The sequence below is a fragment of the Bipolaris sorokiniana genome (genome assembly GCF_000338995.1).
Source record: "Bipolaris sorokiniana ND90Pr unplaced genomic scaffold COCSAscaffold_13, whole genome shotgun sequence".
Taxonomy (NCBI): domain Eukaryota; kingdom Fungi; phylum Ascomycota; class Dothideomycetes; order Pleosporales; family Pleosporaceae; genus Bipolaris; species Bipolaris sorokiniana.
Genome location: NW_006911907.1, coordinates 670,079 through 685,547, shown reverse-complemented (window position 1 = coordinate 685,547; position 15,469 = coordinate 670,079). Strand labels below are relative to the sequence as shown.

At 50.9% G+C, this 15,469-nt stretch overlaps 8 protein-coding genes across 8 annotated transcripts in view; 4 read left to right on the top strand and 4 right to left on the bottom strand.

The window, feature by feature from the left end:
• Positions 1-314, bottom strand: part of COCSADRAFT_238164 (uncharacterized protein) — a 1,660-nt gene extending 1,346 nt beyond the window's left edge. The window contains exons 1-2 of the mRNA XM_007705155.1: positions 222-314; positions 121-160 (exon numbers count right to left, since the gene is read on the bottom strand). Of these exons, the coding sequence (XP_007703345.1) occupies positions 121-160; positions 222-231 (50 nt within the window). The 5' untranslated portion in view covers positions 232-314. The remainder of the gene's footprint in view (positions 1-120; positions 161-221) is intronic.
• Positions 315-1,684: 1,370 nt separating this feature from the next.
• On the top strand, positions 1,685-3,507 carry COCSADRAFT_174311 (uncharacterized protein; the record flags this gene model as incomplete). Its single annotated transcript, XM_007705154.1, has 2 exons — positions 1,685-1,857; positions 1,911-3,507. 2 exons carry the CDS (start codon positions 1,685-1,687, stop codon positions 3,505-3,507), a joined length of 1,770 nt encoding a protein of 589 aa, XP_007703344.1.
• An 840-nt stretch (positions 3,508-4,347) lies between these two features.
• On the top strand, positions 4,348-5,827 carry COCSADRAFT_183908 (uncharacterized protein). The gene is made up of 3 exons (XM_007705153.1): positions 4,348-4,791; positions 4,856-5,340; positions 5,432-5,827. Exons 1-3 carry the CDS (start codon positions 4,543-4,545, stop codon positions 5,703-5,705), a joined length of 1,008 nt encoding a protein of 335 aa, XP_007703343.1. The 5' UTR covers positions 4,348-4,542; the 3' UTR covers positions 5,706-5,827.
• Positions 5,828-7,216: 1,389 nt separating this feature from the next.
• On the bottom strand, positions 7,217-8,130 carry COCSADRAFT_39698 (uncharacterized protein). Its single transcript, XM_007704897.1, has 3 exons — positions 7,723-8,130; positions 7,539-7,606; positions 7,217-7,450 (listed from the first exon to the last, which is right to left on the bottom strand). The coding sequence occupies exons 1-3, from the start codon at positions 7,862-7,864 to the stop codon at positions 7,412-7,414; spliced, it is 249 nt and encodes an 82-aa protein (XP_007703087.1). The 5' UTR covers positions 7,865-8,130; the 3' UTR covers positions 7,217-7,411.
• Positions 8,131-8,628: 498 nt separating this feature from the next.
• On the bottom strand, positions 8,629-9,221 carry COCSADRAFT_39697 (uncharacterized protein). The gene is made up of 2 exons (XM_007704896.1): positions 9,031-9,221; positions 8,629-8,977 (listed from the first exon to the last, which is right to left on the bottom strand). The coding sequence occupies exons 1-2, from the start codon at positions 9,094-9,096 to the stop codon at positions 8,684-8,686; spliced, it is 360 nt and encodes a 119-aa protein (XP_007703086.1). The 5' UTR covers positions 9,097-9,221; the 3' UTR covers positions 8,629-8,683.
• A 382-nt stretch (positions 9,222-9,603) lies between these two features.
• On the top strand, positions 9,604-11,500 carry COCSADRAFT_183905 (uncharacterized protein). The gene is made up of 2 exons (XM_007705152.1): positions 9,604-10,654; positions 10,708-11,500. Exons 1-2 carry the CDS (start codon positions 10,033-10,035, stop codon positions 11,166-11,168), a joined length of 1,083 nt encoding a protein of 360 aa, XP_007703342.1. The 5' UTR covers positions 9,604-10,032; the 3' UTR covers positions 11,169-11,500.
• A 359-nt stretch (positions 11,501-11,859) lies between these two features.
• Positions 11,860-13,050, top strand: COCSADRAFT_39693 (uncharacterized protein). The gene has a single exon (XM_007704895.1). It carries the CDS (start codon positions 12,263-12,265, stop codon positions 13,007-13,009), a length of 747 nt encoding a protein of 248 aa, XP_007703085.1. The 5' UTR covers positions 11,860-12,262; the 3' UTR covers positions 13,010-13,050.
• Positions 13,051-13,729: 679 nt separating this feature from the next.
• On the bottom strand, positions 13,730-15,049 carry COCSADRAFT_163394 (uncharacterized protein; the record flags this gene model as incomplete). The annotated part of the gene is made up of 5 exons (XM_007705151.1): positions 13,730-14,327; positions 14,378-14,454; positions 14,594-14,754; positions 14,811-14,816; positions 14,869-15,049. The coding sequence occupies 5 exons, from the start codon at positions 15,047-15,049 to the stop codon at positions 13,730-13,732; spliced, it is 1,023 nt and encodes a 340-aa protein (XP_007703341.1).
• Positions 15,050-15,469: the final 420 nt, after the last annotated feature.

Below are 15,469 nucleotides of genomic sequence, written 5' to 3'. Positions count from 1 at the left end.
AGAGAGAGAGAGAGAGAGAGAGAGAGAGAGAGAGAGAGAGAGAGAGAGAAGAAGAAGAAGAAGAAGAAGAAGAAGAAGAAGAAGAAGAAGAAGAAGAAGAAGAAGAAATGTATTGCTTACGCGTGAGTTGCCTCGGGCTGGGGAATGGGCGAGGGGAGTGCTGGTTGTGGTGTGAGTGTGCGTGCGTGCGGGTTAAGACTAGCGTTGATGGATGAACATACCGTCTGCCATGTTTGGAAGCAGTGCAGTGGGAGCAAGTGGTGGAGAAGGTGAGGGCTGGGTGGTGTGGTGTAGGCGGTAGGCGTGCTAGGCTAGCGGCAACGGGCGGGTAGGTGGGGAGTTTAGTGGTTGTGATGATGCAATGCCCGGCTAACCATACTTTCTTCAACCCCGACAACTCACCACGACCATTCTTTGGCCGTGCAAAAGCAAGCAACCCTGCCTGTCGCCTGTAATGCTGCACTTGATTTTTGGCCCCTTTGCTCTCTCTTCAGACACACATCGGGCGGCCAGCTGTCCGTGAACGGGGGGTGAGGGGCTCTTGGATGCATCCTCGATGACATCTGAGCGTCCACATGCGACAGTAGAAGCTCTGGGGCGCATTCATAAGTCCTCGCTCGCCCCCCCACCCAGCGGTTCAAGATCAGGATTCCTTTCGCTCTGCCCTGTCCATCTCTCCATGCTGGTCTTTCAGCTCGTTGTGTAATATCTGCCTGTACTATACTTATTTAGCTGAGCACGCGCGCACTGGCCCCGTGCGCCTGAGGCTGAAACCGCCTCGCACCGGCGCTGAAACGCGTGCCGTGGATTCATTTGGCCTACCTTGGCTTGCCCTGATTCGTCCCCGCCGCCTCACCCGCTTAACCCGCCTAACCCGCCTCTGGATTATTGTTAGAGAGCGCATCGCTGCCATCGAACCATTCCATCTGTCGACGAGACAGAGCATTGGGGCGCGTCCGTCGGCGCTTTCAAGACAACGCTTCTGCTGCTGCTGCTATTGCCATTGTCTTGCGCACAGTGAGCCGCTATTTTTACATTACGGCACCGACCTGATCGCCCTCCTTCATTTACCAAGATTGCGCCGACGAAGAATAGTAGGGCACCGCCACCCACTTGAACCTGCTCCTTTCCATTCATCCTAGATTCAATATCAACACGCTCAACCTTCCAGTCATCCAATCCTGACCTGCCACATCTTCAATTGGTATGTACTGCAATCTCTGCGCATGCTCTTTCTTTTCTTCCCCCATCCCTCCCTCACCCACCAGCCTTGTGCCATCATGTCTACTTCTGGTCCTCATTCCGGAAGCACTGGACCAGTCAGCCACCCAATTTGCCACTTCTGTGACCTCGGCCACCTCTTCCAAGACGCGTCAACCCTACAGGCCCGTTCGTCGTCATCCCATTCTCCGCATCTTTTTATGATCGACAGGCCATGCCGTTCGCCTATCTCCCGCACTCACTAGAACAACGCCCACCGGATCCAGCCCTGCCAAGACGTCCGCACCGGTCGCTCTCATACGTATTACTACTTTGACTCGCTTGCCACAAAGTTTAAATATAACATTACACCATGTAAACCTATCATACTACAACGGCACGCAAATGACGGCCCTGTGTTCTGACGCGTACTCGGACTAGCGTTGCATAAGGCTAATAAATGTTTCATGCAGGCATCATCACAATGTGGAAACGATTACAGGGTCACGTCCGCGAGAAAGAAAAGCATACGCAAATAGGCAACCCCGTACTACTTGAAACCACTTATGACCAGGATCAACTCCACCGTAATCCAAATGTTACCAGCCTCCACAGTCCCGAGCAACAAAACTATGTGCTCCCCCCGCTAGATTCACTGTACGTCCAGCTATCGCTTCATCCTAATCCAGTGCTAATCAGCCTTGCCCTAGCTCCAAATCCTCATACAACCCTACCATCACTACGGCTTCTGGAGCGCCAATCCTCCCTCCAGTCCAAAGACTGTCGGCAGTGCCGACTATCCCTTCGGTCTATTCGCGGGCCTCGATTGAAAACTACTATTACAGTAATCCTGCAGCCACACTACGGTCCAACTACGACGATCTATCCCCGCCAAGTTCACCAGAGTCCGAAGAGTTCCTCCCGTCTTTTGATCCGCCTCAGTCTATCCGTGACATATCCCTCCGCAACTTTTCCTCAATGGACGACAACCAACGCAAAGTGCAAGATGAGCCGCGCGACGTCAAGGCAATTCCCGTGTTGCGTAGAGCACCTTCCGTCATCCGAACTGGCGATGTGCAGTCTGGCCCCAAGCAAAAATTCTGGGAAGGCAAGCTTGCGCCAAACAGCAAAGTAAAATGGGATGAGTACTCGGGCGAGCCCAACAGTGCAGGAAAGGCCGCGTCAGTTGATCCGCACAGCTATGCGGTAGGCGTGCCTTCTGCCGGTCTGAAGCCCATGGGCTACCAAGTTTCGGTATCCGCGGCTGGCCCTGAGAAGAAGAGCCTTAGTTTTGGAGAGCGCCTTAGCCGTTTCGGCTCGAAGCGTTCGCCACCAGCAGTCAAAAACCAAGCTGGAGAAAAGTCATTGCAAATACCACGAGCGACTACATCACCGAGCTCGGACCAAGTCAGATCAAACACGCTTACCGTTGCCGTCGATTCAGCACCCACGCTTGCTGATACTCGACCCGTCGCAGCCGAAACCGCCAACTACGAGGTGCATGAAGAAATCATTAAACCTGTCGTGCCCCTAAAAGTAGGAAAGAAGTCGCCTGCAGGAAGCAATCTCACTTCTCCAACGTCTCCCACAGCCCACGGCCTTGGTATTAGTGCATTTGCTTACCCAAGCCCTGTCACGCCCAAAGGCCGCGACGGTCAGAAACAGTCCCCGGCCATTGTAATTGAGACTGAACTACCTATCCATCCGGCTTACCGGACAGCAACCCCACCAGAGACAGACAAGCGACCCATCGCCAGCCAATTCTCCTGGACCACATATAGCCAGTCTATAACGTCCGACCAACACTCGCCGCCACCTTCACCCCCACTCTCTACCTCGTCCTCAGTGCTCCTGCGCCGCCGGCCCGTTCCCCACTCCGACCGCATCCCAGACTCGCGCCCCAACGCCTCAAGAATGCTGTCCCCCTCCAACGTCTCCACCTTCTCCACCGCAAGCGGCATATCCAACACATCTAAAGCGCTACCGCACCCACCTACTGCTCTCTGCGCCCTCGACCACATTGCGCTTCTAGAATCCCAACAAGAAGACCTTCGCATCCGCCGCAACAATGTCTACCGCCTCCTCACTGACCTCAACAATGCCGCGCCTCCGAACCCGCTCTTGACGGATTTTAAGAAGGCGAAGGTTGTGGAGCATAGGAAGAAGGCATTTGAGGTGGAGCTTGATGATATCAGGCGCGAAGAACATGATGTCGGACTCAAGTTGCATCGCGCGTGGAAGAAGAGGGAGCAGGATGATCCTAATGCCGCGGGGAGTGCACTTTGGGTTAGGAGAGTAACAAGCTAAGGGTTTTCTTTCATATGTTTTATGGTGCAACATGGACATGGATATGTCTATTTCACTTCTTTCTCTTACTCATCATGTTTCCTATTCTCTTTTCTCTAGGGGTTCAACTGCTTAAATGCAGTCTGCTTTTCTTTTTCATCTCCACGGGCGTTTCCCATGTGGCACACTAGCATTTGCGTGGGGGGACGTAAAGGGCGTATATCTTATGAAGTATAGGCTTCACTACTTTCATATCGTATGATTCGCCTTTTTTCGAATAAACATTGTACTTTGTTTAATCAAATGACATTTCCGTTGTTCTTTCTTCTGACTTATATGATTGAGATTGGGGCTCCGCTACTATGAAAACAAGAAGTTGCAACCCACTTATAGTACAAGAAAGAACTACCCCACAAGACCCATTGGCGCTCTATGGCAGCTTGTCTCTCAGTCGATCGGTGAAAGTGGAAAACCCAGGTCAAGTGGGCTAGCCCACCAAAACGAACAAACTTCACCACAATATCATACTCAAGTGAAGGACGAATATAATAATACTGGTGGTATTGGGCGATCTTATCTCAGACTTTCTCGGTCAACCGAGAGCTTGTAAGCTCTTGGTAAGCCAGCACTGCCAGTGCCCCGCATTCAGGTACCGAGAGCCCCTCCGACATCATCATCCCCACCTCGTGAATGCTTTCCCGGTGACCGCCTGGTCCCTCTCCATCCGTGATCATTCGGCCTATGAGCTTCGTGCAATTAGCAGCGGAGCACAAATAAATATGGGACTAGCAAACATTCCCCACCTTTTAGCCTGCAGCGGACGAGGTCGGATGCTACTGTCTCATGTAATGGCTGACAATTCACCGGCTTCGCTCAAACTATCTTCATGTAAATCTGGCCATGATTTTGTACATTTTCTTTTAGCCTGTCAGACCCGTTTCTGTGACTTCTTCTTTTCTTTTCAGATCCATAACCGCCCTCGTTGCACAATCTAGCAGCCCACGCGCAAAACACCGCCAGCCCACCTCACGCATTCATCTTTCCCAGCGTCCAACAATGTCGTCTTCCAAGAGCGCAGACGAATCGACGGTACCCGTCCTCAAGAACCTCACGATAGAAAACATTACAGAAAACGTGCACCGCATAAACTCGCAATGCAGTGATCCACGGCTCAGATACGTCATGGAGCGACTGGTAACGCATTTGCATGACTTTGCACGCGAGACACGCCTCAGTTTCGACGAATGGATGACAGGAATCCAATTCCTGACACAAGTAGGCCAGATATGTTCTGACGTACGACAAGTATGGATTCCTTTTTTATTGTCTCTTCTACAAAAACCCCCAAGCTAACAACAAAAAACAAAAGGAATTCATCCTCCTTTCCGACATTGTCGGCCTCTCCCTCCTCGTCGACTCAATCGACCACCCCAAACCCCCTTCCTCCACTGAAGGTACGGTCCTTGGTCCCTTCCACACGCACGATGCCCCTTCCTCCGCACCAGGCGCCAAAATCTCGGCCGACCCCTCCGGCACACCTCTGCTTGTCCTCTGCACTGTGAAAACCACATCCGGGGCCCCAATCTCCGGCGTCAAAATCGACGTCTGGGAAACGGATTCCAACGGCAAGTACGATGTGCAATATGAGGACCGCGGCGACAAGGCCGATGGCCGCGCAGTGATTACGAGTGACGATGAGGGTGTGTTTTGGTTCAAAGGGATTGTACCCGTGCCGTATCCGATTCCAAATGATGGGCCTGTAGGCAAGTTGCTGGAGAAATTGGGGAGGCATTGTTGGAGACCGAGTCATATGCATTTCATGTTTGAGAAGAAGGGTTTTGATCATTTGGTTACGTACGTTCATCCCTTTATCCCCATTCTTCCTTTTATTATCACGCTTCGAAGGTCATGGAGCATACGGAAGACATGCAACTGACAATATCAGTGCCTTGTATGTCCGCGGTTCCCCCTACGAAACCACCGACGCCGTCTTTGGTGTCAAGGACTCGCTCATTGTCCCCTTGGACACTGTGACGCCCCAGCAGGCGAAGCAGTATGGTGTAGCTGAGGGAACCAAACTGCTTACGTACGACTTTGTGCTTGTGACGGATGAGGAGACGAAGCAGCTGAGGCATGATGAGGCAGTTAAGGCGATGAAGTCGCTGGGGCGGGAGGGTATGATGATTGTGAATGGATTACCTGTTCCGGAGGTTGATTAGATGTATTTCAAAACTCGTGGAGTATATGGAATTTTGCTGAGGAGCTGGATAGGTATTCCTCAACATTGGGATACTTGGTAGTTATCAAAGAATCTGAAAACATACTTTTATTTTACTTCAAGCCACTCTGATATTGTCGGCTAGTTGTAAGAGTGCAAATGTGCGTTGAGTCTTTAGATCGTCATGATCTAAATTATCAACAAACTATGAACAAAAACCATAAAATATCAGGTCGATGTCTGATATTCCACCAAAAGCCAAAACCTCTCTTTCCCGCGTCTTCCCACATCCCTCATAGGAAGACCTTCCAAAAATCAACTCAGCAAACAAACAAACCCAAACTACCCGTATATCACCAAAAAAATAGATTGCACCTTCTACATCTAGAAAATAAAATACCCACGTATCTCTCTCTCTCCACCATTTACCCAGGAAAACCAACGTACTCCCTCAATTTCCCTACCATACCGCTCCCAACCTCCAACCTCCCACTTCTCCACTTTCCTCACTTTCCCCACAACAGCTACACATTCGACGAATACCTATATCACACACACACACACACACACACACACACACACACACACACACACCCATTGGTGTCTTTAATCCCCCCCCCCTTCCTAACATTCTCAAACTATCAACCATCAAGTTATACATGACAAAGTCTTCTTACCTCCCCCGACTACTTACATCTTGTCTCACAAAAAAAAAACCCCCACTCCCAGTTTCTAGAGTGGAGTGTAATACGGATCGAATACCGATATTTCTGTGAGAAGAGAATGTAGATGCGGAATGTGAGTGCTGGAGGTAGAGTTGGATGTGAATGGGGGGGGATGGAGTGGAGAAGCGTGGTAGGTAGAGTAAATGAGTGTATGTACGCGGTGGGTATAGGGCGATTTTAGAGCTCTAGATGGTAGAGCTCTAGATGGAAAGATAGTCTGGGAGGTGGTAGGGGTAACAAAGTATAGTGGTGATGGTAATATAGAAGTCTAGTTGTACTTCGGGGTCTTGGGGGGTATGTGATTATCGTGGTGCTATTTAAGGGTGGTAGTATGTTATTTGGGATTCCGTACATGGTGTGAGTGATATTTGAGGATGTATGGGGTAGAGAGCCTGGAGGGTCGGAGTATTTGTTTAATCAATGGGGATGATGTATATGGTATATCGGATATGAACAGGTTCGGACAAAGATTTTGGTACTGTCTAAAATGATCTTAGTGTAACAGAGCAGGAACAAAAAAAAAGGTAGCCTCGCCAAGGCTTTGTGAACGAGCCCCCCCTCAGCTGTACAACCGGAGCCCTGCAACCTGTGTATCACCGGCCTCTCACGTCCGCATAGACACATGTTTACATATTAGTTTAGATGCTTAGCTGTGAATAGTCAGTCTTTATAGCTAGAATTTCGTGTGTGCATTTGCTACGCGACTAGCCAGCAATTGCAACAAATCCACCAGAATGACCGTAGCAGTACACATTTACAGAGCAACAATCAGTTTAAATAAATTACCCCATATTATTGTTGAAGCAGATGGCTACTATAACCTCGGGTGCAGTATTTCGCTGCACTTTAGCAACCTGGAGTTTGACTTTTGCCGGTAAATTTGCAATAACACACTGTCGAAACATGACCTGAATAAAAGAAAACAGATGGAGAAAAAAAGAAACCCTCTTATTCATTTCAAAGAAAGCAATTCACTGTCCGTTCAAGCGCTGTTCTTGGGGTTTTCAGGAGAAGCTTTCCACTGCCATATGTCAGCAAGGTTACACGACGTCATGGTGCAATACATGTCGCAGCTGGGAATCGCCTGAAATGGATATAATAAAACATACCTTCTTGCCGAGCTCTTGCTGTTGTTCCTTGAAAGACAAGTCTTTGTACTCGTCGCGATGAGCCTTGACTGGTGTTGTTGGTCAGCAAACCTTAACCCCCTAACAACGCCCGTCTTGCGTGGCAACAAAGCGACAGTCGCGTCTGAACAACGCGATAAAGCGCGTCAAATGGTGTGACACTTACAGTATGCTTGCATCTTGGCCATGGCGTTTCTGGCGTTGTTCTTCTTTCCCGCGCGACCGCCCTTGGGAGCAGTCTTCTTGACGCCGGCGGCGCTTGCCGTCTTTGGTGTCGCCGTCTTGGTAGTGGTGGTTGGAACAGCCATTGTGAGGTAGGTGATGTTAATTGAGATTTATGAAAGACGTAATATGTGTGGATTTGATGAGATCTAGAGGATCAAAAGAAGCTGCGAGTGACAAGTGTTGTCGCTGTTGTTGTTGTTGTTGTTGTTGTTGTTGTGGCAGTGAAGAGGTGGGAAGGTGAAGTGAAGGTTCATTGAGAGCAGGCACGGCCCCGGAACACGCTAAACCAGGCTTAGCTCATCACATACCTACTCTATGATCTCCATAGCCTGTTCTGATACATGCGCCGGCCCTCATGAATGGCCAGATGTGATTGGCGCATATTGTTATCTGAAACCCTTGGTAATATATGCCCCAGACACTTTGGGCACAAGCGAGACACAACGGCACAAGAGCGCATGATTATGCTCGAAGACACGACTCCCATTCCACATGGCGCTTGTCAATAGTTGCTCTCCAACGATACAGACGGCGTCTTGACCTTAAGCGGCCCATCTCCGCTGTCATCTCGAGCGATTCAGGTTTGACATGGCACAACTGCCTGAATCGGTCTTTTGCCGGATCCGCAAATCCACGAGTCGCTATATATATATATATATATATGCAAGGCCTCATTTTGGAGTTTCCAGATACGAGGAATGCCATGCGCTGATTTCCATCTCACAACATAGTTTCAGTATGCGGAATTTCTCTTCATATTTTCCTCAAGAAATGGTGAATCTCTTGAGACAGCGTCAAGATACTTGTACAGCACATGTCCTCTCAAGTCCAACTCTTACACACGGTCTCGCGAACATGACTTAAATTGTGAATGTTCCATTGTAGGTCTGGCTCCAAGTAAACTATGACGACGAATCCTCCGTTGTCTCCTCTGTTATGCGACGGGATCGAGCGTCGTGCGAGTCGGTATTTGTACCCCCTGTATTCAGCACCGGCTTCTCGAAGCCACGGAGACTAAACTTGCGACGGCGACCGCTTGGCCGTTCTGTAAGACTGGGAGCACGGGGCCTGGACTTTCCCCGGGCGCGTCCACCCACGACGGGTATCTCGTGCGCACCGGCGCGGAAGACGTATAAGAGTATGTCGTAGACGAGCAGCACGGCCCACGGGGCAATGGCTATAAGGCCGAGGAAAAGCTAGGGCTAGTGAGAAATCCGGATTGCGGTTACAGGCACACAACAGTACTCACGAATATGCGCGTAATCCACGTCTCCACCACCGCGAAGCTCTCAGGCAGAATTGAGAAAAGACCCATACCGGCACGAGACGGAAGCTTGCACACGCGACTACAAACAAGCAACTGGCGTGCTGAGTGCGCAAGAATAGGAGGTTGCAATAGCAGGATTAATGGGTACGAGGAGGATTGCACGTCCACGGCACCTAGCGACACTCACGAGTATGTATGTCTGTACGTACGTAAGTATGTATAATGATGGGGAAACCTGGCCGAGGGGCTGCGGATAGGTGCCGGGCCACGCCACACGTGTGGAGACAGGCGGGTCGTGGCTGGTGCTCTTTCCCCGGCTGCATCCCGGTAGGAGGGCCAGGATCATCCATCCACCTCTCAACACCCACCACCGGCTCTCTACGCTGGATGCAGCTGACAGAAGACTCAGCCTTAGATGCGCACTTGTATCATCGCTCCACAGCTGGTTGATCGGCTCTCTTGGCACTGCCCTCGCAGAGCCAATAGGCACATGTTTGGCATGCAGTACAACCACCTTCCAGTGGGCGCTGCTCGAGGCTTAGATGCCCCTCCGCTGTGACAGCACTTGAGTCTTACTCATATGCACTGCCCCTTGTCGAGGGCCGTTCTCTATATCATTATTGAATCATTCTCAATCGCATTCTAATTGCAATCGACCCTCGACCGGCGGTAGGCTTCCATGGGACACGTGCGTGGCTCCCTGCGTATGCAAACGGCTGCCTGATTCTGTTTCCTCCCTTTCACTACCAGCCACGAGGCTATGCCTGTCAGACTATAGCGGAGGCTCCCAGATTCTTGACCTCCCTGTGCACCCATCTCGAAGTATCGTATACCATACTTTGCCCACCTTCACAAACTAGGCGGTCGTTCTCACTGCTACAGCCTACTCGACATCCTCGCTGACTCGACGTGATATCCACAATACACTACAATACTGGACCTTTACCGCGAAATAGTTGACGGCCTCCGGCCTGCCGTATCAACATGGACGACCTCTCATTCTTGGACATGTCCGACCAGGGCAACGCAACCCTCAAAGCTGTACTTGCGGTCGGAGAGGTTCGTCTGATTTCGTGTCGCATCTGCCCATACATGTTCCTGGACAGATGCCCATTGCTGTACCACGCATTCGAGTACGGCCTGAATGGTTGTCTTCAGGCCAGTATCGAGGTTCCATCCGCAAATGGGCTTATCTCGCTACTCCGCTACTGTTACACGGGTAGCTACCTCCCACCCACTGCGGATGACGGACCTCCCTTGTTGCTTCCACATGTCGAGGTTTACAAGATGGCCGAAGACTTTGATGTTCCCGAACTGCAGCTCCTCGCCCATGGCAACTTCTCCTGCCAAATTGAATTCGCATGCTGCGTACCCTTCCCGCCACAAGATCTGCTCGAGACCATTCGCTTCGTATACCGGCATTACTCTAGAAACCTAGCGCGCCGACAGCACGACCTTGTTGGTACACTCCTCAACTACATCATCTCAAGGTTCATGTATTACAATCTAGGGGAGGATGCGGACTTTATCGAGCTCGCTGCCGATATTCCAGAGTTTTGTCAAGACCTTTGTTCTACAAATATGGAGCGCAATTTTGAAGACGATTGTAAGTCTAAGACATTTCTGACATAGCTGTTGAAACTGTGCTAACTTCAAAAGGTGCCTTCCACATCATACGGTTGTGTCTCGACACGCTATGCGCCCAATCCTGCATCCGACCCATTCCTACTGCCTCAAAAGACTTGTTATCAGAGACGATTTGTGAGGAAGATACCATCATCTCGGGCGAGTCAGAAAGTGAGGACATGTCCCTTGTTGTTCCCGCTCTTGCATGCGGAACAAACGAGAGAGAGGATACGAGGAACATGATGAACTCCTTTACCACTACTCTTGTCCATCGACCCAAGATTCCACAACCAGACGCAATGGAAGCTGTCGAGACTCTATCTTCCGATGAGGACGAGGATTACACGGTGGTATCGTTGTCTGGTTTACATACTCCTACTACATCCGACGAGCTAATGTCCAGCCCGGAGTTGATTCCTACACCTATTGTCGATATTCTGGCCGCCACCGGCACTGAATATACATCTGATGATGAGTGGACCATAGTCCGATAGGATGTAGCCGTCGCTTGCGCCAGCATATTAAGGGTCACTATTCACAACCAAAAATATTTGCGATTTCCGCTTGGATTGATACACGCGTTATGGGAGTTACGAAGAATAACAAAAGGAAAAAACAGGCGTACTTATGGCACGATGTCATTCGATTTAGCTTCTAGCATATGCAATACTAGGGCTTGGGTCTGGGCGTGTCACTCCTGTCACTGAGCAGTGGGGCCTGGATTACATAATTTAAACACCTGGGTGATGTAACGTGATCTATTGAAGACATGGCGAGATAGTTGTTGTGTAGATCAGCTCTAGCTTTAACAATACACAATGTTGTCATCTTTTACTTTTCATCTTCTTCTTCCCCTGTTACTTTTTTAGATATTCTCCAGGCCATGCTTGGACTGTAATGTTGCCTCTGTTTGAGTTCGTCATCTCTTAACCATGAACAAGAGACAGATGATCCAAATCACATGGCCTTCAGGAAACAGTATCTACCCATGGAAATGAGTGACAACGAGAGCAGCTATCTGATTTTCTCGCACACGAAGCCGAATGTCTAGTTGTGAATAACTTGATGGATTTCTTGATGCCTATGTTCCATGGTTTTGCACTCAGCTATTGTATTTCCCAATTAAAAGCAGACAATCACTCCTCGACCTACAAAATATCAAACAAGAGGAACGATAGTCTTCATGACCAGAATTGAGAATTCAAAATTCAAACAACAGCACCAATCTCAAGAGGTTCGTCGCAAACCCGAGAGACGATCCAACACCCATAACCACTATAACAACAACATGTCCAATGACCACACATCCATTGGACCGCAACAAAATCCTCCAACTCTGGTTACAAAGCCTCCTAGCCTCACAAAATGTCGCCCTCTTTCGCACAAACTCGTATTGCTCAGGCTATAACTACTCACCGTCCCTCCTTAACCCGCCTTAACCCTCACAAACCACAAATTCCCATTCCCAAACAACTAAACACCATCCTCGTCCTCACCACCACAACCATCCTCCAACCAAACCACCAAACCACTCTCCCTTCCAAACGAGCTCACCATCCCCATTCAAATCAAAACCCAAACCACAAAAATGCCTTTCCGCACCCCCCAACCAATCTCCAAACCACCAAAATGTCCTTCCACACCCAGACCCCAACCCACTCAACCCCAAATCCCCTCACCCCCACACTACACCCTCACACCCACACCCCCCTCCTTCGCCACCTTAGCCGCCCGCCTAGCCTACACATCCGAACCCCGCTTCCTCCCCAACGGCGAACTCACACGCCCAGACCCCATGCCTGGCTACATCCCTCTACACCACGACGACCGACTGCCACTACATCCACGGCCTGCTAGTCTTTTATCCTGGAAACCGGTGCGGAGGAGCGAGCGGAGGCGGGAAGACAAGGATACGTCATCGACGACAACGACAACGCAAGGGCGGATCGAAAAAAAGAAAGGGGAGGCAAAAGTAAGAGCGGGGTTGAGGCAGATGGAGTTAGCTATGCGGCTGAAGAGTGAGCCTGGTCAGGGACAGAAGATGCATGAGGGGTGGCATCCGTGTGAGCATACTGCCGCGGCTGAGAGGGAGCAGCAACAGCGGGTGCAACAAAGGGATTCGGAGGGGAATAATGGGAACACGCCACCGCCGCTGCGTGGGTCTGGTCGTGTAGGTAGGAAAGGGGAGAGATATGTACGGTGTACGTGCTGTGGGCGAGAATATCAGGCAAAGTCGCCGGCGGAACTAAAGCCAAATACGAAACTCAGCATATGTAGGGATTGTGGGAGGAGCATGAATGTGGAACATGGTGAGATGGAGGAAATGGAAATGTAGATAGACGAGTATGCAGTGTAAAAGAATTAGGGTTGGGGGGGTTGTGATTCCGTACCCATGCACTCAGGAAGTTTGTTCTTCGTCCAAGCCCAAACAAGTCAAGACCACATGCATGTCGAAATTCTAGGAGAGCCCGATAAAATAGTCTCTTCGTGATTTGTCTCAGTCGCAGGAGAAGAATCAAATACGAACAGAATATCAATATTGAAAACTTCTTTTCTCTGTAGCAGTAAGGCCGCGCATACTTTACATGATAAAAGCAACATTATCTGTTTGGAACGAGATCAAAAGGACATCCACGTGTGCAAGGAAAGTTTGTTTCAACGGTACAGAAACCAGGACATCCTCCATGTAGCTATGACAGTCGTAGGGAGACCATCTCAAAAGGAACTAAACCTCCCGTGCCAGACAGCGCATCAGGACGATGCCGCGCCAGAATAGTAAAGATACATCAAGAATCCAAGGCCCCGGAGTAGGAAAGGTAATAATCAGTCTCATTGGCCTCATGTCGCGCACTCATACCTCCGGAGATCCTTAGACTCCATTTTCGCATAATCCATGTCCACAGTGGGAAGCCTCGGAGCGTCAATTTAGGAAAAAGAAATGATACTTTAGGCACCACACAGGCCTACTGGATGGATGTCAGTAGATGCACGAGAACACAACACCAGGGCAGAACTAGAGGTGTTCGACATACGTTGCCAGTCATGCTCTTCCGTTCTAGTAGCGGCCGCGGGGTGGGTAGTCAGCCGGTGGGGCATCGTAGGGTGGGCGTCCTCCCGGGCTGCGGGGACGAGCACCACGCGGAGAGGGTGGTCGTCCTCCGTCGTAAGGGCGCCCGTGGCCGTTTATATAAGGGTCGTCGTAGCGACGAGGTGGAGGTCCGGCCCTAGCATCATAAGGATCGTCAGGGTAACGCGCGCGCGGTGGGCCATACTCATCAGGCATGCGACCACGAGGTGGCGAACGTCCATAACCGACGTCACGCCTGTCATAGAACTCGCGGGGCGGTGTGCGCCGGCGGTAATCGTCGCGTCGAGGGCTGTAGCCACGAGGGGGGCCGCGACGGTCATAGTAGTCGTCATACGGCGCAGGTGGGTAGCCGCGGCGTCCCATAGGAGAGCGCGATCGATATCTGTCTCGGCCCCGGTCATCGGGACCACCAGGGCCTCCGTAAGGAGCCCTAGGCTTAAAAGGTGGAGGTGGGGGAGGATCAGAGACGTCTTGGATGCAGGTAACCTCCTGCCCCTTGAACTCACGGCGGTCCAGTTTCTCCACTGCAGTCTTCAGATCGGCGGCCGTCTCGTATTCGACAAATCTTAATAGCGTCAGCATGCCGTCAGGAGGCCTTTACTGTAGCGCACTCACCCAGTGCCATCGCGTTCACGGCCAACTTCAGAGTAGACGACGTCCAATCCAGATTGACGGGCAAAATCTTTCAGGTCCTATACATTCGAAGTTAAGCGAGGTCCAAATCCAGAATGTGTAACGGGAAGCACGCGATAATAAAGCCATTACTGGTCCGGGAACGGTACGCTGACCCTAACAGGAAACTGGGGAAATCCAATGATCGGGGAGTCTGACCTGCCAGCTGGTCTCCACCGGAAGATTTGCTATTCTCATCCGGTATGGCGTACGTCTAGGACGTGGTGGAACGCGCTCGTGGGGAGTAAAGTTCTCATTGCGAGCGCGCGAGCCGCGAGCGAATTGGACAATAAGGCGCTCGCCCATGAAATCGGAACCATCTTATAAAAGGTTAGGACGACGTGCCTGGGGGAATTGAACGCGACAAACTACATACGGAAAGCTACACAGGAATTAGCGCTTCTTCAGTCTACTGGATGGTGGACCAAGCTTACCAGGAACAACGTCACGAGCGTCCATGGCGTCCTTGTACTCGATGAAACCGAAACCGTTCATCAACTTGATCTCGGTAATCTCACCAGTGCCATGCGTCTGGAAGTGGCCTTCGACGTCTGCCTTGGTGGCATTACGGGGAAGGTTGCCTAGGTATAGGCGCGTAGACGATACCTCAGTCATGGCGATGGGGATTATGGTGGAACTCTGGCCTAAGGATAACCTAGTCTGGATAAAATGGTGAGCACATGTCCATGAGTAAGCGGAGAGCCAGCGAAGGAGTGCGCATCGTGCCTGCTAGACATGGGAGGCTCCGTTTCAGAGACGCGACACCAGGAAACCAGCGTCCAGCTATGCGCGCAACTACAAGGACCAGGATAGACGCGCGAGGAATGGCCAGAGAATGCAATGCAGGTAGCTAGTCGTACCTTGGAGATTGATGGGGGTGGCGAAGGCTGGATGCAGGGCAGTGGTAGAAGGACCTGAGTGGTGAAGGGCCTGGAGGGAGCCGGCTGAGCGCAGATGTCGCGCACTCGGGTCTGAGGAGAGAAATTAGTATGCCCGGTATCGCGGCAGCGGGGTGCAAGCAGAGATGATGGCCGA